At 53.6% G+C, this 25,286-nt stretch overlaps 1 protein-coding gene across 3 annotated transcripts in view; it reads right to left on the minus strand.

The window, feature by feature from the left end:
• Hpcal1 (hippocalcin like 1) overlaps window positions 1-25,286 on the minus strand; it is an 80,834-nt gene that overhangs the window by 1,447 nt on the left and 54,101 nt on the right. For all 3 annotated transcript variants that reach the window (XM_090337453.1, XM_090337451.1, XM_090337452.1), the window contains exons 2-4: window positions 10,981-11,072; window positions 1,879-2,280; window positions 1,255-1,360 (exon numbers count right to left, since the gene is read on the minus strand). In XM_090337453.1, coding sequence (XP_090193579.1) covers window positions 1,255-1,360; window positions 1,879-2,256 — 484 coding nt within the window. In that variant the 5' untranslated portion in view covers window positions 2,257-2,280; window positions 10,981-11,072. The remainder of the gene's footprint in view (window positions 1-1,254; window positions 1,361-1,878; window positions 2,281-10,980; window positions 11,073-25,286) is intronic.

The following is a 25,286-nucleotide window of genomic DNA, read 5'->3' on the forward strand; positions in this document are numbered from 1 at the left end:
TTTCCAGTCCTCAGGCTTAAACTCAGAAAGCACTGTTCCTGTGCTTTCTCAAGGCTAGCACTCTATCACTTGAGCTTCAGCACCACTTTCGGCTTTTTCAGTATAGGTGGTACTGAGGAATCGAACCCAGGGCTTCACGCATGCTAGGCAGGCATTCTCCCACCAGGTCACATTCCCAGCCCTGGGTTCTTAATGAGTAGCACATCAGGGCAGCAGTCCCTGAGAAACACAGTGTGCAGAGGATGCCAGGATACTTCGCTACCCCAGCCGACACTCAGGGCCCTGGAGGCATGGGGGGGGCGAAGCTTCTCGGCCACTGGGTGGTCCCTACGCCGCAGAGGAGCAAACTGAGGCCGAGAAGGCCAAGATGAGTACAGTCTATCCGACTCCACAGTCTCCCCTCTCGCTATGCTGCCGACGGGAAAACACGTTTCAACTCAGTCAAAGGCAACGCGAGGCAGGAGGCTGTCTTGTTTTCTGTGGGAAGGTGTTTGAGCCCAGCTTCCCTTGTGGTCTGGAAGCTTTCTGCCAGCGCCGGTTCAGCAGGGCTGTGTCTTCCTGCTGGGCTCAGTCCTTCACTCACCTGCCCTGGGCACTTAAGACTCTACAAAGCACTTTCTCCAGCATTAGCGTGTTTTTAATCTCGGCACAACCCAGGGAGCGCATTCTTCTTTTCGTGCTGCCTTTCTTGGTGGGTTAAAAGCAAATCAGTTCTGGCTCCCCAGCTGACCGCCCAGGCAGCCTGGCCTGCAGCGTGGCTGAGACAGAGGCAAAATCGGGGCATGTCCTCACAGGCACTGCTGCCACGCACAGCTCCTCTGAGACCAGCTTTTCAGGGTCCCAGGCACAGCAGGTGTAAGCAGAAAAGACGACACTATTGTGCCTGACAGCTCCCCTTAGATTCTTTGGGTGTCTGAGCAGCCGGGAACCTTGGAGTGATAATCAGGGAGGCCTGGTCAGTTTCTCATGATCTGTCTCATGACCTGGGACCCTTCCATCCTGTAGTCCTCAGCACGCCGCCTCCGCTCCCGCCCCTCGTATACAGCTCCAGGGACCAGCAACAAGCCCACCGCCACACAGCAGGGGACAGGATGCGGAGTCTAGCCACAGTGGGTGGGCAGGGGTGGGTGGGTTGCAGAAAGGAGGGAGTCCCCAAACACATCAGGACCAGCGTCTGCTCGCACGTGCGCACACACACACACACACACACACACACACACACACACACACACCCCCTCCATACCCCGTCCCTACCATCGTTATTGGTGTCCATCTGCCTGAAGATCTTGTCTGTGCGTTTTTCCGGGGTGGACTCGTCCTCTGGCATTTTCATCACCGATGACACCATTTTGTAGATCGCCTGAAAGAGGCACACAGGTGCTCAGAGGATCTTCCTGGGTGGTTGGCCTTCCGCCCTGCTCTCGGCAACACCCGGGCGGGCGGGTCGGTCATGTGCTGTCTGGAGGCCTGGGGTCCTCGCCTCATCAGGAGATGGGAGGTTAGGGAAAGGCGTCCAGACATGCTAATGAAGTTGAGAAGATGGTGAAGGCTGGGGGTGGGAGGTGGACAGGGCCAGGAGGATGCTTAAGGGATCTCTGGGGTCCAGAGAGGCGGTGGCAGGCCGCCCCAGGGCACACACCGGCTCTCCCACCTGCAGATCTGACCGACTAATCACAAAGAACATTCAGGGAAAAAACTGCATCAGTATAAAACATGGGCAGCTAGTGTCTATCATGAATAATAAGAATTATTATTATTATTATCATTATCATCAGTAGTGGGGCTTGGGCTCCAGGCTTTGTGCTCTTGCTTGGCTTTGCTTGCTCAAGGCTGGCACTCAGGTGCCCGGCGGGTGCCAGGCCCCCCGCCGCCGCCTACCTGCACGATCTCCAGCATCTCGCTGCGGCTGATGTAGCCGTTGCCGTCCAGGTCGTACATGCTGAAGGCCCACTTGAGCTTCTGCTCCAGCTTGCCCCGGGAGGTCACGCTGAGCGCGATGATGAACTCCCGGAAGTCGATGGTGCCGTCCCCGTTGGTGTCGAAGGTGCGGAAGACGTGCTCAGCGAACTTGGAGGCGTCGCCGTAGGGGAAGAAGTTGGCATAGATCTTCTTGAACTCGTCCACGGTCAGGTGGCCGGTGGGACAGTCCTTGAGGAAGCCCTTGTACCACTCCTGCAGCTCGTGGTCGGTGAACTCGGTGTTCTCCCGCAGGTCCTGCAGCACCTCGGGCCGCAGCTTGCTGTTCTGTTTGCCCATGGCGGCCGGCGGCGGTGACTATACCTGCAAGACACCAGCTTGGCCGTGGGTCCCGCGCCACAGGCTGGAGGGACCCAGGCAAGGCCACCATTGTGCAAGCATCAAAACACATCACAGCTCCACTCCTACCACGAGGTGACGCCCCGGCAGCCCTGGCCACTGTCACAGCAAAAGAACTTGGCACTGAGCACTCACGCAGCACTCACTGGTGGCGGGTTCCCTCACCCTCCTCAGCTCAGGGCAAAGTGGCTGCACCCATCAACCCAGTTCCTTTGTTCTGACAGCTCTCTTCTTGTTGGGTACCATGGTATGTTTTTAGCCTTAGAAGACATAGCTGGCAAAGGCCACTGTGCTGGAGGCGTGACTGGAGCACTCGAGGACCAGCCAAACATGCTGACCAAATGGGAGGCTGAGTTCTGAGCATCGTGGCTGGAAGTCAGCCTAGAAAGGAAAGTCCATGAGACTCTCATCTCCAGTTAGCCACCAAAAAGCCGTGGCTCAAGTGATCGGGTGGCGGCCTTGAGTAAAAGAGCTCAGGGACGGTGCCTCAATGGCAGCGTCAGGGTGCACTTTTGGATGCCAGGATGGGTAACTGCAGGGCAGAGGCTGCCTTCTCCCCATGCTTGCACCTCCAGAGTTGTCTCAGCTGGATCTCTGCCTCTGTGGTTGGTCCCCTGCTAAACTTTGTGTCAGGCAGTCTCACGTGGTCTCCCTACAGTAACTTAGAGAGGTCAGATGGAGCCTACAAATGCCAAGTAAAGCAGAAGGCTCCAGGCAAGTCAAGGGCCCTGGGAAACACGAAATGCAAAGGGCCTATGTGAGCTTGGCAGAGGCTGGCTGTCTCTCAGGCAGCCGCCAACAACGGGGAACAGGTAGAGCAGCTGCTGTGACCCCCGCTGCTAGCACTGAGCACTGTGCACCCCAGGAGAGCCTGACCAGTTTTATTGACACTCAGCTTCCTGGGAAGATGGCTGGCCAGAAGCAAGCTTTTCTGGGGTGACACAAGGCCATGGTTCTGCCTCCCGCTTCCCAGCGGACAGGGCTGGCTTCATTGATCCGTGTGACTTTCCTCTCTTTGGGAACAGGAGGGGGTGGCTACCCCCTTCCTTCTCAGCTTCAAATGCTTCCTACTGCACAGGGCTCCGAGGAGCCATTAAGACCACGCACATCCTGGGAAACGGGGCGCGGAAGGCGTGAATGCAGCTCTTTGAAGCATCTCTCAGCTACCCGGTTATTGTTCTTAATGTGCTAAATTGTAAAGAAAAGCAAAAATAAACACACAGCTAGAGACCCCCAGAGTTGACACGGCCAGCAATGAAAGCTTTACTAATGGCAGAGCTGCAGCTGCTGCTGGCTGAGCTCAGGGAATGTCCCCTCAGCCCGGCGTGACGCACCAGCTCAAGGCCCAGGCTGCACTTGGCCCAGGCTCCAAAGCTTCCCAGGACCCTGAGGGGAGGTGAGGGGAGACGGGACACCCAGTCCTCACAAGGCCAGGGCTCAGGACAAGATGAGAGCAGCGTTCTGTCCGGGCTGGGACAGGAAACAGCTGGGTGTGTTTACCCCATCCTAGCTCCTTCTCTGGGTGAGACACACACTTCCTGGATTGAGCTCCTGCCCTGGACCGTATTTTTCCAAAACAACACGGACCTGTCTCATTCTTTCCTCCAAGAGCCAGGCCCTAGTGCCGTTCTCCCAGGAAAGAACTCAGTCTGGTCCCAGGGGGCTGCAGGAACCAGGTTCATGGGGTGGGGGAGGTGAAGACACAGCTGGGCCCTCACAGGCTGAGATGTGATCAGGGAGACACTAGAGGGCGCAGGCGAGCACGCTCTCCAGGCCTGAGCTCTGACACCTCCACCCTCCACATACCTGGGCCACAGCTAGGATGGTGCCTCAGTTTCTCCATGTATAACCTAGAACGTTTTGTTCCACATGGCAATCCACCATTTCCATATGCTGAGCACTGAAAATATGGCTGGTCTGAACTCAGATGTGTCCTCACATAAAACACACACTGGATATTGATGATTTGATATGGTATGGGAGGGGTTGGGGGGGGGACGGGAATCTCATGAAAACCTTCTCTATTTTGGTTACACATGCAATAATAAATGGTTCCCTTTGGTATGAAGCGAATTAAATCAAGTTGTTAACATTAATCATACCTATTGCGCCTTTTAAAATGTGATTGGAGAAAATAAGTAAAAAAGCTCATATGCACTGGATTCTGGTGGCTCATGCCTATAATCCTAGCTCCTCAGAAGGCTAGGATTGCAGTTTGAAGCCAGCCCAGGTAGGAAAATCTGTGAAGCTCCTATCTCCAATTAATCACAAGAAAAATACATAACTAAAGCCGGAAGTAGAGCTGTGATTGAAGTGGTAGAGTACCAGCTTTGGGCAAAAGAAGCCAAGAAGCTCAGGGACAGCACCCAGGTCCAGAGTTCAAGCCCCTGGACAGAAAAAAAAATCTCATATGCCTGTGTAATGTATTATATCTGTGCTGTTGTATCTCTACTGGGAGGGCGGGGCAGAGGAAGGGTATTAAATGGCTGAAAGCAGAGCCACTGAACAGGAGCACTCTCCAAGTTCACCAGCACTCTGGGGTCTTCCGCTTGCTCTATCCCTTAGTCACTCGAGTGTGTATTCACAACGCCTGTGGGTTTCTATTTCCAGATGCAGGGCAGTTTGGGCCTCTACAGGAGGCCTAACAGATCTGAGGCCTGAGGCCTGCCAGGGTGTGGGAAAAGGCTTCAGGCACAGCAGCAGCCTGGCCCTCTGGAGCCAGCTCAGCCAGTGCCCAATGTGGGGGGGGGGGGGGGAGGAAACTGGACTGTTATGGTTCCTGGTCCTCACCGCGCTGCTGAAGGACACGTGGTTAGGGTCCTGGACCCTGCCCCTGAGCTCTCTTCTTGCTCAAGGTTGGTACTCTACCTCTTGAGCCATAGCTCCACTTCTGTTTTTTGTTTTTGGAGGTTAATGGATTGAAGAGTTTCACAAGCTGGATGCAGTGGCTCACGCCTGTAATCCCAGCCACTCAGGAGACTGAGATCTGAGGATCACGGTTCACAGCCAGTCAGGGCACAAGAAAGTCCTTGAGACTCTTGTCTCCAATTAACCACCAGAAAACCAAAAGTGGTGCTGTGGCTCAAGGGGCAGGGCAGTGTGCCTGAAGAGCTCAGGGACAATGCCCAGGCCTAGAGTTCAAGTCCCAGGACCAAACAAACCAACAAAAAAGGTTTCAACAACGGCTCGCTTTGACCCGTGATCCTTAGATCTCAGCCCTGAGCAGCTAGGATTACAGACGTGAGCCACTGGCTCCCAGCGTGACTGGCCCTTGTAAAACTTCCCTGGCCCTGTGCCCATCTCCAGTAGCTCAATTCCTGCCTTGTGAGGCCTGAAAGCCTACAAGACACAAGAGAGGTAGAGACAGCCAGGCAGAGCAGGGAATCCTTCCCCACCCGGGGCCATTGTCCTCCATGCTGCCTCTATGCCACCGCCCAGGGTGGGAGATGAGAAGAATCCCCAAAGGAATGCTTCCTTGGCAGAAACTGCCCCAGGAGGAGGAAGAGGGACACGGGAGGCTCTCTTGGGATGCCCCGTGCCTGGGCAAACCCCAGTGCATCCATGGGTCAGATCTACTTCAGTCCTGCACTGAGCTCCTATCCACCCACCAAAGCCCTACACAAATATTACTTCCCCAAGATACATTTCCACACCTGGTACCATGGTTCTCGCCTTTGCAGTCCAACACTAGTCTTCATTTATTTCTACTGGGACGCCAGTTTTTGTGACATCGTTTGTCTTTTCCCTTCACTAGATTGGGATGAAGAGAAGACTTTGTGCACCCCAGGAGAGCCTGACTAGAAGGGACTGCAGCTGAGTCCCTCCACTTCTCTGCCCTTCCTTCCTTCGAGGGCAGAGGGTCCCACTGGTCTCTCAGCTCAGTCCTCAGCATGCATGCTTCTTCAACAGGCTTCCTAAAGAAGCCTCTTCCAGAACCCCATCAAGTCACAACTGCCCTCATGCTCGGGTCCCTCTCCACGGCACTTTCCCCTGGCTGATGGCACGTATGTGTCTTGAGTGACCGTTTTGCTTCACCGCCCAGCTTCTTTTACTCCCTGGAGCCCAGCACCCAGACTCGGAGGAAGGAAACCTCTGGGTTTTTCCCTTGTCCGACAGAAACTAGAGGCCACAGCAGGCTGGAGATGGTGGACAGAGGTCGGTACCCTTGGGGCAGCCAGCCCCGCACCCAGCCTGGCTGTGATTCTGGCTTGCCAGCCCCTGGTGCCAGAGCAGCTTCCTTGGGCTCTGGCATTGGCTGTGTGGAGTCCTGTGCCAGTCCCCACCTGGATGGGACAAGGGGCACACAGGAATTGTCATCTCAGCTCCACTAAGATGCTCAGCCAGGATGCCAGCCACAGCCCCCCTCCAGAGAGAAACAGTCTCCAAGGCTGGCTCTGTGGTCCAGCCACAGCCGTTCACATCTGCAATCCCAGCTACGCAAGAGGCTGAGATCTGAAGATTCTGGTTTAAAGCCAGCCCCAGCACACAAATCTGACGTTCTTATTTCCAGTCAACAGCAATAAGCCAGAAGTGGCAATGTAGCTCAAATGCTAGATCACTAGCTATGAATGGGAAAGCCCAGCAAGAGCGTGAGGCCCTGAGTTCAAACTCCAGAATACCAGCTCCTGTGTTTCAAAGTGAAGATGAGCAGAGGAAGAAACTGGGTCTCACAGCAGCGGGGCAGGCGGGATGGCAGCTGCCTGCCCTCCCAGGTGCCTATCTTCCAGGCAATCCAGGGACCACAAATTTGATGGACAGGAGGGAGGGTGGGGGTGGGGGGAGGCGTTGGAAGGACAAAGGTCACTTCTTTCATGGCAGTGAGTGTGCAGGGAGTGTGTGCAGGGTTTGGGGCGGGTTTCTGTGGAGTGTGGGGCTGTTGCCTGGCTTGGGCTTTTTCCAAAGACAGCAGGAGGGACCACAAATCTTCAGACACTAAAAGGACAGTCTGGAAACCACCCAGCAACAGGTCCTGCTAAGGAGAAACAGAAATCAGATCTGAGTTGGACCAGACAGAATCTGACCCTGTGCACATATGCGCGCGCACACACACACCCCCCTATACCACATACCTACACTATATACACAGGTCTATCCACACATATCCACCTTTCAGACCACACACACACACACACACACACACCAGACACACCCATCCCAAACACACCATCCACCACAGCATAAACTATATACACACACCACACTGCCCCATACCACACACACCCCGGAACAGACAAACACCAACACACAGCACACATGAGCCGGCCCTGTCACCGCTCAAAGGCCTCGATCCTTTCTAGCTACTGGTGGGAAGGATGCCCACGCTGAGAGGGTTGCTCCGAAGAGGCCTTCCTGGCCAGCCAGGTACGGCACAGCCGGCATTTTTCTAGTTCCTAGAGAAAAATCACGGACCATGTTTCTGTCAGTTCACCCATGAACTATTCACACAGGTTTGGGGTGACAGGTAAGCCTGTAGTGTGCAGGGGGTCTGCCATAGAGAAGGGCATCTTGTGCCTGCGCTCTGCCAGGGCCTGGCAGGAGGCCTCTGAAGTGAAACTAGCTTGCTGGCACAGGGAGGGGGACCCCAGAGGAATCCAGAATGCTGCAGGAGAGAGGGGATGGAAAAGCACAATGCGACTAGCTGGTGCAGAAATAGCCAAGCCAGGGTCCCCCATCCGGGGTACAGGGGCCCCTCAGAGCAGCTGGGCTTTAGAGGCTTGAGTTTGGGGAAAGTGGACCAGCTACTTCCTTGTATCTGAGGCACACCTCTGAGCCCATTACCTCTTTAGACCCCTCCACAGGCAAAGAACAGGTTCCCATAAAGAATGAAAACAACACAAAAGAGACTAGAAAACGAGAGACCTGGAACAGTCTAGAACAGTAAAGAGGAAAACGAGACAAATGCATGATGAGTGACAAACTGTCTTTTTTATATAAATGTGTTGCTTAAAAGTTCCTGCTGTGCCTGGTGGACTGACTCTTGTTAAGAAAACAAGGAACTTATTCGATATAAGGATCTTTGAAATGGTTTCTCAGCAAGATGGATTACAACACATCCCAGACTGTTCAAGAAACACCAGAGGGTGAGGCTTCGTTTTGAGATTACTTGTGAATTCAATCTTATTCAATGTCACTGTATGCAAATAAGTTTACCCTATTCAAACTAGCCAATCGCGAGCAGAGTGTGACCCTAAGCTCAACCAATCAGAGCAGAGGGGCAGGGTCTGCTGAGTCAGGGATAAACAGAGAGCAGCCAGCCGGCTCTGTGTGCTTGTCTGCCAGACTTTTGGCTGATGGTGCATCTTCCTGCAGAAGTAAATTTTGCCTTGCTAAGACAATTTTTTATCTTCATGCCTATAGTTTTTTGTTTTTGTTTTTTTCTTTTTTGTCAATTGTGAGACTTGAACTCTGGGCCTGGGTGCTGCCCCTGAGCTCTTCAACTCAAGGCTACCGCCCTATCCCTTGACCCACAGCACCACCTCTAGTTTTCTAGTGATTAATTGGAGATAAGAGTCTTATGTTCTTTAGTGTCTGAGCTGGCTTTGAACCATGATCCTCAGATCTCAGCCTCCTGAGAGGCTAAGATTACAGATGTGAGCCAACGTGCATGGCATTTCATGCCTATAGTTTTGACTCCAGTGATTTCCCCCCCCCCCTTTCTCTTTTTCCCTAGTCCCAGGGCTTGAACTCAGGGCCTGGCACTCTCTCTGAGCTTCTTCTGCTCAAAGCTGACTCTGTACCACTTGAGCCACAGCAACACTTCCAACTTTTTCTATGTATGTGGTACCAAGGAGCTGAACTCAGGGCTTCATATATGCTAGGCAAGCACTCTACCACTAAGCCACATTCACAACTCTCCAGTGATTCATTTCCCGCCTGCCGCCCCCCCCCCCATCCTGGGGCTTGAACTCAGGGACCAGACACTATCCTTTCTCAAGGCTAGCATTCTATCACTTGAGCCACAGCACCACTTCTGTCATTTTCTGTGTATGTGGTACTGAGGAATCAAACCCAGAGCTTCGTGCATGCTAGGCAAGCATTCTACCACTAGGCCACACTCCTGGTCCTCCAGTGATTCTTGGAGAGCATATTTATAACACTGAAGCCCTAGGGAGGAGAGGTGGCAAGGAGAAAGCTTAAAAAGTATCATCCAAGCCCGGAGTTCAGGCTTACTGCTTTGCTCCTAGCCCTAGAAATTAGTGTTGGGCAGACCCACTGCTTCGCTCTTTTCCCCATCAATGGCAGAAAGCTGAACTTCTTCCAGGTCTCTGCTTGAGTGATGAAAGCATTCTCAGTTTATGGACCAGCTTGAACTGTGGCCAGATGTGTTAATCCATGAGCCCCAGCCGAATGAGCTTTGGCCACATTCTAATCGGTGTTGGGTGGAAGGGACTATCCCTACCTATGAGGTAGGGTCTGGGCTTGGGGGCTCAGATGCCAGAGGCGCAGGCCCTGGCTGAGCACACAAGCCAAGCTGCAGCCATGAGCCTCCTCTCACAGTGCACACACTTTCTCTTATTTTGATGAACTTGGACACAGCTTCCCTCAGGGACCCAACCCACGTGCTAGCTGACCCACGGCTGTGTCTTTGGGAAGAAATCAAAACGAGACCCTCATGAAAGCAGCACCAGTCCACAGCGATGCTGCTGAAGCAAAGGATGGGCTGAGCCAGCTGCCCAGGTCAGCTGTGGCCTTGAGTTTTGCTCCACGGTGGGGCAGGTCGCCTCCCACCACTTCTATTAGTATTATTATTAGTGGGTCATGGGGCTTGAACTCTGGACCTGGGTGCTGTCTCTGAGCTTTTCAGCTCAAGGCTCCCACCCTACCTTTGAGCCAAGCCCCATTTCCTGTTTACCGGAGGTTAACTGGAGATAAGAGTCCCTTTGTGACTTTGAACCTTGATCCTCAGATCTCAGCCTCTTGAGTAGCTAGGATTACAGGCCTGAGCCACCGTGCCCGGCTACCACTCTTGCAGTGTGACAACAAAAGCTACAGATGGTGCAGGGAGTGCTGGCTGAGTGCTCCCAGAACGGCTGGGTCCCTTCCCCCCTCCCCCACCCAATGCTCCTGCCCAACCAGGTATGGCACCATGGAGCAGGGCAGCAGAGTGAAGAAGGGAGGCAGTAATGGTAAGATGGGCAGCAGAAGGGCATGCTCCAGCTTCCGGGCCCACCCAGTCACCTCCTGACCCCCTCCCCCAAGGACAGGGAGCTAGATCCACTTACACAGGGCGCAGCTAGGAATGATCCCCCAACCAATTAGTGCACAACCCGAACTCAGGAAGTGCACAGTCATTGTCTGATGGGAGGGAGGAAGGAAGGAAGGAAGGAAGTCACAAGGGAGGGACCCCCAATCTCTGCAATGGCCCAAAGCAGGGTCCCAGGCACCCTCCAAGGCCCACTTCCTTGTCTCTGAATTCACCAGCCACTTTTCTAAGCCAGAGAGGCCGCCGAGGTGAAAACCCAGCTTCCCGCAGCCCCGAGGCTGCAGGAATATCCAGCTGGCAGACATTTGTCCAACGCTGGCTGTGTTCTCCATGATTAGCTCTAGGCTGAAAATGTGCACAGGGGGCTGACAAGTCCTCGGCTGTTGAAGGGGTCGTAACCCAGGCAGGACCCTGGGCGCTGCAGAAACCAGCCCAGTGCCAGGGCCTCGGCGCTGACTTACCTGGGGCTGACAGAGCCGGGTCGGGCCGGTCCGCAGGGGAGGACGTGCAGAGCAGGGGTCAGGCTGCGAGGTGATGGCAGCTAGATCATGCCCTGGAAGAGAAGAGCGGGTCAGGGGGGCTCAGAGACCCGCCATGCGCGCTCCTTCCCCTGTGCCTGTCAGAAGGCAAAGCGTGCCCCATGCCAACAGACTGATGGCACATTCGCTGTCCCGAGGGAGCGCCACCGCCCTGCTCCAGTCCCTTCCAGTCCCTCCGTGGCTGCTTTCTCAGCTGGCACCACTGGGTGGCCCCTCCTCACACCCAGCCTCCTCCTGGACGGCCACATTGCCCAGGTGGAGGCCATCACGCCCACCACGGATGCCACATTCACACCCGCCACCACACTCAATGCCACCACTTAGCACGACTGCCACGCTCACCATGAATGGCACCCTGATGGTGGCTCGCCACCCTGTACCATGAGTAACACAGGCCCCTGCCCTGCATCGTGTTTTCTGCCAGGGCCATCCCTGTGCCTCTGGCCACTGGGCCAGTTTAGGGGAAGGTGCTGGGGGCTAGGTGAGTCGAGGGGAAGGAGCTCTAGTTCCCTTTATGTCTCCGCCTATTTGCTGTGGGCACACCCCCACTGTCCTTGCACAGTCTCCAGCTGTGCAGTCAGCCACCAGAAGCCAGCAGGCTGGGGACGGGCTCTGGGGACAGCCTCTGGGCAGGTCCCCCTCAGCATCTCCAGCCTCCAGGGAGCTCCCATCTCTTGAAATGCAAATTTGCTCCCTGCCCTATCACTGAGCTTTGTGGTTGCCAGCCACCCGCTTAGCAGCGGCAAATAAAGGTGACCACCAAGGCTGGAGCTGGCGTCTAGGAGTAGAAGCCATCAAGTGCAGGAACAATCAGGCTGAGCTGCGGCTGGCTGACCGCTGGCTGCGGATTGTCTTGCAAGTACATGGGCGTCAGTCTCTTGTCAGTCTCTGCAGAAGAGCCCCACGCAGAAGCTGTGTGATTCGCCCAGAATCATTGCATGTGGCTTTCCCCACCCAAACCCTTCCAGCAGGCTGGGTAGGGGCGGCCCCGGAGGGCTCAGCGTGGAGACAAAGGCCAGGAAGACAAAGGCCCTAGGGAGGAGACGGCACCCAAGAACCGAAACAGTCCAGTCCACACCTCCTTCTCTCCCCGTGGTGCTTCCTGACCACTTTGCTGCCTCACTTCCAGTTATCTGGGAAGCAGTCCTGGCCCACTGGACACGCCAACTCCTGTGCAGGCTCGCCCAGGGCAAGTGCAGGAGAGCTGGAGGGAGAAGAGGCAAGCGGAAATGGTGTGCGGGCCTGCCCTAGCTTGGTTGCTCTTTTTTGTTGTTGTTGGTCATGGGACTTGAACTCTGGGCCTGGGCGCTGTCCCTAAACTCGTCAGCTCAAAGCTACCACCCTATCCCTTGAGCCACAGCACCACTTCCAACTTTCTGGTGGTTAATTGGAGATAAGAGTCTCACAGACTTCAGTGCCTGGGCTGGCTTTGAATCTCCATCCTCAGATCTCAGCCTCCTGAGTAGCTGGGACACAGGTGTGAGGCACCGGCGCCCAGCTTTGCTTGCTTTTGAGACTTATTTACAACGATCCTGGAGGCCGTGCCAGCAATCCTACCTACTCAGGTGGCTAAGGTCTGAGGATCACAGTTCAAAGTCAGCCTGGCAAGAAACTCTAGGAGGCTCTTATCTCCACTTAACTACCAAAAAAGTAGGAAGCAGAGGTATGGTTCAAGTGGTAGAGCACCAGCCTTGAGTGGGAAAGCCAAGCAAGAGTGAAAAGCCCTGAGTTCAAGCCCTAGTTCTGCCACAAAAAAATAAATAAAAGTATGCTAACCAGGATAATCAGGCCAGAAAAACATTAAACAGAAGACATCTATATTGAAAAAGAAGGATTTTTCTCTATTTTCTGATGTCATATTTTACATTATTTTATATACAGCAAATCCCAAGTCATCTAACTAAAAAGCCAATGGAACTAATAAACAAGTTCAATGTGATTGCCAGATATAAGGCCACAAAAACTGAACTGTTATTGCTATATACCTACAACTCAACGCCAGGTGCTGGTGGTACACACCCGTAATCCCAGCTACTCAGGACACGCAGAGCTGAGGAGCAAGGTTTAAAACCGGGCAGTGCAGAAAAGTTTGCAGACTCTATCTCTAACTCAAAAGCGAAAAATGGTCTGGAAGTGTGGTACAGTGGTAGAGCACCAGCTGTGAGTGAAAAAGCCAAAGCAGAACATGAGGCCCTGAGTGCAAGCCCCAATACCAGCACACTAAAATGCACCACACACACACACGCACACATACACGCACCACACACACACACGTACATGCACCACACATACACGCACCACACACACACACACACTTACTTACAATTCAAAAACAAAATTAGTAATTCCATAAGAATAGCAATAAAAAGACTAAAATCCTAAGGAACAAATCTAATAAAAGAAATGCGAAAGTCCTAATCTGAAAGCTATAAAATACCACTGAAAGGAATCAAAGCAGCTCTAAATAACTGGAACAAACGCCATGCCTATAAATCAAAAGATAAATCTACAAGCAGGCTTTTGTAATTCCACAAATCATAATTGGATTATGAATAATTATTAAGTTGCTACTATTTTTTCACACTGATGTAGATTCAACATAATTCTCATCAGAATCCCAGCTTACTTCTTTGGTACAAATAGAAATGTTGATTTAAACACACACTCACACACACACACACACACACACGCACACACACGCACACACGGAACTACAAAGCAGCCTGAACAGCCAAACTCTGGAAAGGAAAAAAAGCAATTCCCCATTTCACAGTGTCCATCTAGGAACTATCACGAGCTGCATGTGCACTGGTGCAAGGACGGGCGACACAGAACAAACAGAGCCACCTTCCAGAAAGAAAGCCACATGTGCAGTGAACTGGCTTTCCACAAAGGTGCCATGCCAACCCAAGGGGAGAGAGGAGCTGTTCAAGAAACGGCGCTGAGAACTGCGCAGCCGCCAGCCAAAGAGCCGAGAGAGCGGCGCTGGGCCCGTCCCTCTGCCATGTACAAAGTTAACTCAACATGAAGGTCAGAAAGAAACCTCCTGGGTGCCCGTGGCTCACACCTGGAATCGGAGCTGCACTGGAGGCTGAGATATAAGCATGGAGATTAGAGCTCCAGGACACTCTTCTCTCTAACCACCAAAATGCTGGAAATGGAGATGCAGTGGTAGCATACCAGTCTTGAGCAAAAAAGCTAAGGGCAGCACAGCCCTGCATGCAAGCCCTCCTGCAGTGTGTCCACCTGTCACGTGTGTGCATACATGTCATACACACACACACACACACACACACCAAGTCGAAAAGAGCTATTAAGTTGTAAGAGCTATAAACATAAGACTCTTAGAAGAAATAACAGAGGTAAGTGTGTTCACGATTTTGATTGGAGCTTGACAGTCCATTTTCTTTTTTCCTTTTGGTCCTAAGGCTTGAACTCAGTGCCTGAGCACACTATCCCTGAGCTTTTATGCTCCGGGATAGTGATCTACCACACGAACCATCCCCCGTTTCCAGCTTTTTGGTGGTTAATTGGAGATAAGACTCTGTCCTGCCTGGGCTGGCTTTGAACTAGATCCTCAGCTCTAAATAGCTAGCATTATAGGTATGAGCCACTAATGCTGGGGGCAAGGATTCTTAAGCCCAAACAATCAAAGAAAAGATAAAGTGGACTACATTAAAATACATTCCATCATTCCTACATCTGAAATGGACTCATAACCAGAATAAAAAACACACGGCTCATGCCTGCAGTACTAGCTGCTCCAGAGGCTGACATCTGTGGATAATGAAGCCAACCCAGGCAAGGAACTTCATGAAACTCTTATCTCCAACTAACCTCCAGAAGACCAGAAGTGGCACTGTGGCTCACAGTGATAGTGGTACTAGTCTTGACAAAAGAAACTTAAGGATAGATCCCAGGCCCAGCGAAGGAGGAGGAGGAGGAGGAGGAGGAGGAGGAGGAGGAGGAGGAGGAGGAGGAGGAGAGGAAGAGGAGGAGGAAGAGGGCAGCAGCAAGGAGGGTGAGTTTGGACTAATGGCAGAGTGCTTGCCTAGCATGCATAAAGACCCAGGTTGGTACCACATACATGCAAAAGCCAGAAGTGGTGCTGTGGCTCAAGTGGTAGAGCTCTAGCCTTGAGAAAACCCAAGGACAGTGCTCAGGCCCTGAGCTCAAGCCCCAAGACTGGCAATAAATAAATAAGTAAATAAATAAAATAATAAGAAGTAGTCATCAGATCAATCTAAGTGTTGGCAGAAGTTTGGGAAAATCAGAACCTGCGTGCATGACTAGTGAGAATGTAAAGTGTGCCCGCTTTGGGAAACAGTCTGTTTAAATATATAGCTATCATTTAACTCAGAAATTCCCCACCAGGAGAAAGAAAACATACGCCCATCCAAAAACTTGTAAACAACTGTTCATGGCAGTGTTATTCATATTAGTTAACAAGACAGAAACAACCCCAGACGAATGGGTTAGCTAAGTGTGTTATACCCACACAAGAAATATACAACCATTAAAAAATAGAAAAATATTGATGTGTGCTATCACATATAAGCCTTGAAGACCTTTTCTAAGTTAAACAAACTAGCCATAACAGGACAACTGTAACTGGCACAGTGATTCACGCCTACAATCCTAGCTACTCAGGAGGCTGAGATCTGAAGAAGCCCAGGCACTAAAGTCAGTGAGACTTTATCCCTGGTTAACCACGGTGGCTCAAAGGGTAGGGTGGTAGCGTTGAGCTGAAGAGCTCAAGGACAGTGCCCTGGCCCGGAGTTCAAGGCCCACAACTGCTACCTATACCATCTTTCTAAAGGGTCTTGGACAGCCAGGTGTGGTAGTGTACATCCGTAATGCCAATGGGAGGCTGAGGCAGGAGCACTGCGAGTTCAAGGCCAGGTAGGGTTATGCAGAGAGACCATATCTCACAAATGAATAAGTGAGAGAAATCACAAAAATCTCAAAGACGGATAAGCTAAAGGGAAAGAAAGCATATTTGTGATTTGTTAGAGTTGGGGGAAAAGAGGCTGAGGTTAAAGAACAGAAGTCTTCTTAGAGGTGAGGACAGCATGGTCGCAGACACCTGTGACTTCACACGGTGTGCACTGGATGGGTAAACAGCAGCTGCGTGAATTCATGTTCACAAAGCTGTTCAAGGAAATGAAGAAGTCCAAGCCAAGGCTCTCCTCCCTCCACGCCAGAGGACAGAGGTGAAAAGCCAGAGTCCCAGAAGCAGGGGCTGCCAAGCCTTTCCCGCGGCAGCATCTCAGCACCCGCCCCTCACAAGCGAGCAGGGAAGAGGCACCCACTTAGCCGGCCACAGGAGCTCGGAAGCCGCTCTCACTCCCAGGGCATGGGCCCAAGTTCACTCTTGATGTGCCTCAGGGATGGGTGCTGCTGGCTCCACCTGTAATTCCAGCTACGCAGGAAGCCAAGATTTGAGAGCAAGGCTCAAAGCCCGCCTGGGGAAGGAAAGTGCATGAGACTTGAATCGCCAATGAACTCCCAAAAAGCAGGATGTAGAGCTGTGGTTCAAGTGGTAGAGGGCTAGCCTGGAGTGGAAAAAGCTAAGGAACAGCACCTGGGCTCTGAGTTCAAGTCCCAGCACCAGCACAAAACAAACCTGATGAGGAATCAGCAGGAAGGTCACCCTCAGAGCATCCTGGAAATGGCCCTGTGCAGGCCAGGCACTGATGGGGAGCACACCTAAGAGGGTCAAGTGCAGGTCTCGGGGCGAGGGCTGGGCCAGCTCCTCGTGGTGGCCCTAGAGGCTGTCGTGTCTCTTCTTCGCCAGCCAGCCCACACTGGACATGGCCTAGCCAGGCCTGGACTTACCACGCTACCACCAAGACCTGTGGGAAACGGGAAACAGTGCCTGCTGTGTCCTCACACAGGGCCTGCGTGTGCTCAAGAGATGACAGATGATCTTAATATCCAAAATCCAGCTTGGGGAGGAACACACCGAGTGGGCCCGAAGCCAGGAGATGGCTCTGTTTTTCTGAACTGGGCAGTGCTGAGGTGACTGTTTCGCCATGACTCATCCCACCAGGCCCCAGGTAATAATGCGGCTCACAGAACACAGTCCTTTCCACGTCACGGAGGCAGACTCCATTGCCCAGCTCAGGAAACCGAGTAATGGTGAAGGCGCCTGGCCCGCGGGTACCTCGGAAGCTGAGAGGACACAGGGGACCTCCAGTCTACAGACTCACAAAAGCAGAAGGCCTAGGCTGTAACCCTAGACTCAGGAGGCTAAGAGCTGAGGATGGAAGTTCAAAGCTACCTCAGGCGGGCAGGAAAGTCTGAGACTTTTTTTTTGGATCACAGGGACTTTTCTGCCTAGGCTGGCTTCAAACCATGATGATCTAAGATCTCAGTCTCCTGAGTAGTTAGGATTACAAGTGTGAGCCACCAGCCTTCCAGACTGTAAGATTCTTATCTCCAATTAACTCCCCAAATGCGGAAAGTGGAGCTGTGGCTCATGTGGTAGAGTGCCAGCCTTGAACAAAACAGTTCAGGTCCTAAGTTCAAGCCCCAGAACAGGCACACACACACACACACACACACACACACACACACACACACGCATGCACGCACACGCACACGCACACACACAATGGATATATCTAGAATAGAGCCTACAGGATCCCTAGACCTCAGGACACAGAGAACTGAGGCCTTAAGACCCACTGCCACCTCTAAGCTCTAGATGGCTCACTCTTATGAACGAGGGGCAGGAGATACAATGGCTCCCTGCTATTAACACAATTCTTGCAACCTCCTGGGCCTAGGTCAAGGCCGCCTCCCGCTACAGCTACTCAATGCCAAGGACCCCAGGCCAGGGCTTATCTAAGGAAGATGGAGACTGCTTGGTACTCTTCTCCAACATTGTCAAGAGCCCAGGGTGTTCACTGGGGTAGACAGGGGACTTCCTTCAACCTGGAGGAAACGCAAAGCCTGCTGGGGTTGGACTCCAGGAAATCCCTTGGTGGGCCTGGCCCAGTCCCTTCCCACTCGAACCCTTTCCTCCTCTCGTAGTCTATTTTAGGCTTTAACTCAGGGCCTTGTGCTCTCACTTGGCTTTACTGCTCAAGACTGGTGCTCTACCACTTGAGCCATACCTCCACTTCTGACTTTTTGGCTTGTTAGTTGGGAGATAAGAGCCTCCCAGACCTTTCTGCCTGAGCTGGCTTCACACTGCAGTCCTGGATCCTTAGCCTCCTGAGTAGCTAGGATTACAGGCAAGAGCCACCAGTGCCTGGCTCTGTGGCTCTGTTGCTGGTTTTAACATCCTAATTGCTGGCCTGCCCTCCAAGTCAGGGCCCAGGACAGGCGACTGGAAGGAAACTGGCTTCCTGCAAGCCAGGAAAGGAAGCGCCCAAAGCAGAGGCGCTGGTGGCCCTGACAGGCAATCTGCAAACCAGCAGCCTGAGAAGGCTGTGCGCAGGCGCAGGGCTGGGTTAGGCCATATCCAGCTCCTGGAGCCACAGAATCAGGACCCACAGAATGCAGAGGCTCGACTGCAGCGGCGCGACACAAGCTAAGCCATGTGAAACAGAAATCAATTACTCACTGCCCACAAATGAGCATCTGCCATCCCACAATAGGCGTGGTGCCCAAACACCCCAAGTGCCAAGAGTGCCATTAGTGACGGCTCGGCCGAGCACTGTGGGGCTCTGCACCCCCTGCAGACAGCCGGCCAGAACCTGCCCATGCCAGCATAGGCAGCAGAGCACAGCAACCAAGTCACGACCCAGTCTGGTAGAGAGGAAGGCAGAAGAGTGGTGCTGCTTTTGTGCAAGGACTTGGCCGGGACAAGGAAACCATATAGAGCCCCCATGCAATCCCAGGCAGAGTCCCAGGCCCTGCACAAACTCAGGTCAGCATTTCTCTAAGTGCCTGAAGCGAAGGCTGGGAGCAGGGGTTCCAGGATCACCCCCAGAGACCATCCTTGCAGCAGGGTTCCGTGGGTGCTGGGAAGACAGCTGAAACATTAACACAGCCAGCCCTCAGAGCAATGCAAAGGCTGGACTGAATCATGTCCAAGTCCAACGCTTCTATGACTGGTCATTAAGTTATAGTTATAATCCTAGCTACTCAGGAGGCTGAGATCGGAGCATCACGGTTCAAAGCCAGCCCAGCCACTAAAGTCTGTGAGACTTATCTCCAATGAACCTCTAGAAAACAGGAAATGGGGCTGTGGCTCCATGGGTAGGGTGGTAGCCTTGAACTAAAGAGCTCAGAGACAGTGCCCAGGCCCAGAGTTCAAGTCCCATAACCGACAAAAAAAGTTATAGTTAGGAAGAATTTTAATGACACAGGAAGTGGCCATTAAAAGTGTTGAGTGTGGGACATGCAATGGTTACACTGCACAAGGACCACGACGTTCCCCGCCTCTTCACCTTGTGAATGGACACTGTCCATAAGAACCAAACCTGACGGCGGATGCACTTACCACCGAACTGCAGGACGGCGGGTTATGGTTACTGATTTCTTTTCTGTATGGTTCACATTTTCTAGGATGAACATTGGTCATCAATAAATGTCCCAGTGGTCCCGGGCTGGGAGGGTGGCTCAGCGTAGAGTGCTTGCCTAGCATGCATGAAATCCTGGGCTAGATTCCTCAGCGCCATATAAGCAGAAAAAGTGGAGCCGGGAGTTTGGCCTAGCGGTAGAGTGCTTGCCTAGCATGCACTAAGGCCCAGGTTCGGTTCCTCGGTACCACATACATAGAAAAAAGCTGGAAGTGGTGCTGAGGCTCAAGTGGTAGAGCGCTAGCCTTGAGAAAGTCCAAGGACAGTGCTCAGGCCCTGAGTTCAAGCCCCAGGACTGGCAAAGATAAATAGTAAATAAATAAACAGAAAAAGCTAGAATTGTTGCTGTGGCTCAACTGATAGACCGCTAGCCTTGAGCAAAAGGAGCTTAAGGACAGTGCATTTCAAGCCCCAAGACTGGCAAAACAAACAAAAATCCATTGGTATATTTTCTATCTAAACTAACTGTCTGTGTCTGTCCCAGTAGTTAGGCTTGATTCAAGCCCACCTCAGCCACGTAGCCATTTACCATCTTCAAATCTGCTTTGGCTGCCAGTTCATGTCTACAGTCCTAGCTACTCAGGAGGCTGAGATCCGAGGATCAAAGCTCAAGCCAGCCTGGGCAGGAAAGTCCATCAGACTCTTACCTCCAAATAAGCACCAAAATGCTGGAATGGCCTAAATGCTTGTGACACGAGTGGTACAGCCTTGAGGCATGGTCCGAGTCCTGAGTTCAAGCCCTTGACTGGTACAGGGGGCAGACACACACACACACACACACATGCACGCACACATGCACACACACACACACACACACACACACACACACACACACACACACACACACAAATGTCTGCCTTGGCTGGACTTGTGCTCCCTGTGGCAGGCTGTGCGTATCCGAGAGAAACATCACTTCTTACAATTCTCAGCAACTGCCCAAGAGGACAACGTCATACCAACACTGAGGAGAAGGCAAACACAGTCCCAGGCCATGAGCCACGGCGCCTGTGTGAGGAGGGGGCTGCCTCTGGTGACGCCTTTTTACTCTGCATTATTTTGCCAACTTTCTGGCTGGTTGTGGCCTCTTATAATTCAAGTGTTTGCTGCAGTCTGTGGTCCCTGGGGCCCTGGCAGGCTGCCCCCTGCCCTGAGGAGCCAGGCCAGGTGGGAGGGGAGGATCTGGAATGCTCTTCAGGAGGAAGGCGCAGACAGCTTTGGGGGCCAGCAGGAGAGCGGAAGCGCGGCCTGGAGACCTGGGCAAGCTCGGCCCGGCTGCTCCCAGCTCCTGAGACTCGAGGAGTGGACTGAACTTTCCAGCAGCCCAAGGGGAAAGCAGACCTGGTACGGGCATGATGGTGCATGTCTGCAGTCCCAGCCTTAGGAGGCCGGGGCAGGGACCCACAGAACTGAGGCCAGCCTGCCTACAGAGTAAGACCTGTCTCCACTATAGATGAAATACTAATTTTTTAAAAAGGGCCAGGTGCCTCACACCTGTCATTCCAGCTACTCAGGAGGCCAAGATCTAAGGCTCAAAGTTCTGCAGCAGTCTAGGCTTTTATCTCCAATTATCTACCAAAAAGCTAGAAATGTCCCTGTGGCTCATGGAGTAGAACATTAGCCTTGAGCAAAAAAAGCTCAGGGACAGAGCCCAGGCCCTGAGTTCATGTCCCAGGACTGGCGTGTGTGTGTGTGTGTGTGTGTGTGTGTGTGACAGGGCCCAGGCCCTGAGTTCATGTCCCAGGACTGGCGTGTGTGTGTGTGTGTGTGTGTGTGTGTGTGTGTGTGTGTGTGTGTGACAGGGCCCAGGCCCTGAGTTCATGTCCCAGGACTGGCGTGTGTGTGTGTGTGTGTGTGTGTGTGTGTGTGTGTGTGTGTGTGTGACAGAGCCCAGGCCCTGAGTTCATGTCCCAGGACTGGCGTGTGTGTGTGTGTGTGTGTGTGTGGTGTGTGTGTGTGTGTGTGTGTGTGTGTGTGTGTGACAGGGCCCAGGCCCTGAGTTCATGTCCCAGGACTGGTGTGTGTGTGTGTGTGTGTGTGTGTGTGTGTGTGTGTGTGTGTGTGAGCCCTACAGCCCCGATGAAAGAAGGAGAGGCTTCCAAGGACCCTGAGGTCCAAAACTGGGAATAGGGAAGAATCCTGGGGACAACAGGAGGGCTAAGTGTGGGCCCAAGCTTCCTCAACTGCAGGAGGAAGGATGGGTGGGCAGGGGTGCTGGTGGCCCCGTGTGGCCTATCTGCACCAAGGGGCTGAGAGCCAGGTGGTCCCTGGAGACTGGAGGTGAGGACCGATCCCTCCCTGGGAATGAAGGCTCTGTCGTTCCTGTCCTTGGCTAGGAACCCAGACACTGAAAGCCCCTCCTGGGGCCTCTGCATCTGATAGCATCTACATCTACAGCCAGCGAGCGCTGCCCAGCAGGCCAAGCTCCGGTTTCTAGGAACGTTTCTGTCACTCGTCACTTTGGATCACTTTAAATTTTAATTTTTCTATTATCAAGTCAGCCGATAATGATGACATCGCCTCCCCGCCTCATGCCTTATTCATGGAGAAGAGCAGGCTAGGAACAGGGCCGCCTGGACCCCCCTTCCACTCCAGGTCTGGTTTTCCCAGACCCCCCTCTGCCTAGACAGGGTCTGGCTGTGCCTGCCACATGCTGTGTGGGACCTCATCTCCTCCCAGCCTCCCCCTGCCTGCCAGGCTTGGCCATCCTGCCTGCTGCTCTGGAGCCTGCCACCCTCCCATTGGCTGTCACTTGCTGTGCTCCCCTGGCCCCCCCCAACTTGAACAGGTGTTCAAAGGTCAGGCTGGATGGGGACGCAGCAGGGCACAGGTCAGAGGGTCCCTGATGGGGCATGGAGAAGGTGCGGGGCCTGGGGGGGTAACCCAACCCACAGGCTCCTGCTTCCGTCCTTGGGGCACGGGAGCTGCCGCCCTGCATCTCCAGTAGCCGCTGTCTAAACAAACTCAGGCCGCCGCTGACAGCAGCGTCATCCATGTCATCCTTCTGGCAGACAGAAAAGGTGACAGTGTCGGCTGGGCCAGAGGGCCTCCTGTTGCTCTGTCAAGCCTTGGTGACATGGTTTGTCAGGGGAATCAAGTCAGGTGTTGGGCCCGTAGCTCTGGACACGGCGTGGGGACACAATGGGTGCTGAGTGACTGGCCCGAGGGGGGTTCAGTTGGTCCCCAGTGCGATTTCTCATCCTTGACCTCCACTAACACGGCCCCAGGAGCCGCACAGCTTCCCACCGGGGCTCAGGCCCTGGGATGGGGTTTCTCTGACATTTAGCTTTAGCTATGGAATGACTGGACCCAGAGACAAAAGAAAACTAGAATGAGATGAACTGGGGAACTAGGAGGCGGACGCAAACTCACTGTGCAAGTGACGTGAAGCAACGCGTTCGCAGGCCTCGAAATGAGCCAAGGCAGCCACAACACATCTGTGAAATCGACAGGGCGAGCCAGGCACTGCGATCCTAGCCACGCGGGAGGCTGAGACCTGAGGGTCTCCAAGCCAGCCTGGGCAGGAGAGGCCGTGAGACTCTCAACTCGAATTAATCACCAAAAAGCTCGAAGTGGAGCTGTGGCTCAACCGAGAACACAAATACCCAGAGACAGCACCTAAGCCCCGAGCCCAAGCAAACCAGGAGGAGGCCCGGGGGGCGGGGGGGGATGTGAAATGGCCTTCCAAGAACGAGAGAAATGCGCACATGGCCTGCAGACTCGGAAGAGACAGCTGCTAGACAGGCAGACATGACTCTTCAACAGTCACAAAACCAAATGCTCATCCTCAAACCACCCAGCTGCCCAGAAACCGTGCAGAGAAAGCCAGGCCTACCAGGCCCAGGGCCACGCTGTACCCTGCACCGCCCGGGGTGGCTCTCCAGGGGAGGATGGGGACCTCAGTAGGAAGGAGAATCTCACCCCAGAGAAGAGGCCAAGGGGAAGCTGCTGAGGACCCGGCTCTACCATCGGCCCCTCGTGGCGGTGAGACAAGGAAGGGGTCTACAGCACCCCTGGAACGAGCCCAGGTAGAAAGGCACAGTGGTTCACAGACATGGACAGATGGCTGTGACTTCCCCTCCAGCCCCAGGGTCAGCCAGACCTCAAGGCCAGGAGTCAAGCAGCAAGGCTGTAGCAAATACATCGCATGTCCCTGGAGCACCCCTGCCACCTGCCAGCCTCTCTACGTCCCCTGCTCACCCTCTCCCATCTGGGCCTCACCGCCAAAGTCAGTGCCACGACTGGTCGAGTTCTGTGGTGACTTAGATGGGGTACTTCTTCTACAGGTGAGGAAAATGACAGCAGGGATGAAGGCCAGCCAGAAGCAGGTGGCAAAAGTCCCCATCTGAACCTAAGTTCACTCACGACACTGTCACCACCCAGTACCCCCAGAAGCATGGTCCCACTCAATGAAAGACGCTTCCTGGGAGTTTCCAACAGTGCAAGGGCTCAATGCACCTTGTGGGCACCTCTGAGTCAGGGCCAGTGGTCACTTCTCTCTGCCTGTCCTACGTGTTTGAAGCATCCCAGGGCAGCCTGGCCCAAGGGCCTTTGCTGGGCCCTGACATGAAAATCACCCCAAACTGATGGGTACTGGTGCCATACCTCCACAATCCTAGCTACTTAGGAAGCTAAGGACTGAGGATCCCAGTTCAAGACCTGCTGAGGGAGAAAAGTCCATGAGACCCCGATGTCTAATTAACCAGCAAAAAGATGAAGTTGTAGCTCAAGTGACAGAGCACTAACCTGAATAGAAAGGCTAAGGGGCGGCTCCCAGCCCTGAGTTCAAGCTTCAATGTCAGTATGTACACACACACACACACACACACACACACACACACACACACACACACACACACAGCAACTCACTGAACAGCAGCACCTTCTCTGCTCCCTGGTGCCTCTTCTAGCAGCAGCTTGTTCATATACAAAGGCTCTGGACTCTCATAGAAAGAAAAGAGCCACAAAACAGGGCAGGGTCAAGCCCAGGATGGACGTCCTAACCCCATGCATCCCATGCATGCGCCCCTGGGCCCCTGCAGGCACAGCCAGGTGAACTGCACCGCTTTTCCTTCATAACCCACACCGCAGACTCACCCCCAGCCCCGGGTCAGGACTGAGGGATCAGACTGGAAAGAGGGAAACGCAGAAAAGGGGCACAGGCTGAGGAGTCCTGCCACCCCAGGCTCTAACCTGGCCGCTGGGAAGGTAAGTGGACCAGGCAGGCGCCTGCACGCGGAGATAAGGCTATATTTAGACGGCAAGTTGATTTTTCCAGGATGTCAGGAAGCATGCACACTTCAAGGAGCACAGAGGTTTGCTTCTAGGACAGGCTGGGGTGGCCCAGCCCGAGGCCAGAGCCTTTTCCTTGAACTCCTTGGAGAACAGCGGGCTGGGGCTTCTGGCACCTGGACCTCCTTTGAGCTCCCTTTTAGCCTTCCCTAGTGGATCATCCCAACAGGCAACCAGTGGCAGTTTCCAAAGCACACTGGTGTACTTACCAGACCCCTCCTCCAGGCAGGCCTCGGGGGTGCCTCACGGGGCCACCATCAGGTCTTAGGAGAGCTCAGCCTGGCACACACCTCCTAAGACTTTCTCTGGAGATCAGCCATGGTGGCTGCCAGGAGCGACAGCCCCAAAGTGAACAATCCCACGAAGGCAAAAGAGGCACAGAAATCGGGCTGTGGGCAGGGGCCG

The sequence above is a fragment of the Megascapheus bottae genome, chromosome 7, assembly GCF_031878675.1.
Source record: "Megascapheus bottae isolate mThoBot1 chromosome 7, mThoBot2.hap1, whole genome shotgun sequence".
NCBI lineage: Eukaryota > Metazoa > Chordata > Mammalia > Rodentia > Geomyidae > Megascapheus > Megascapheus bottae.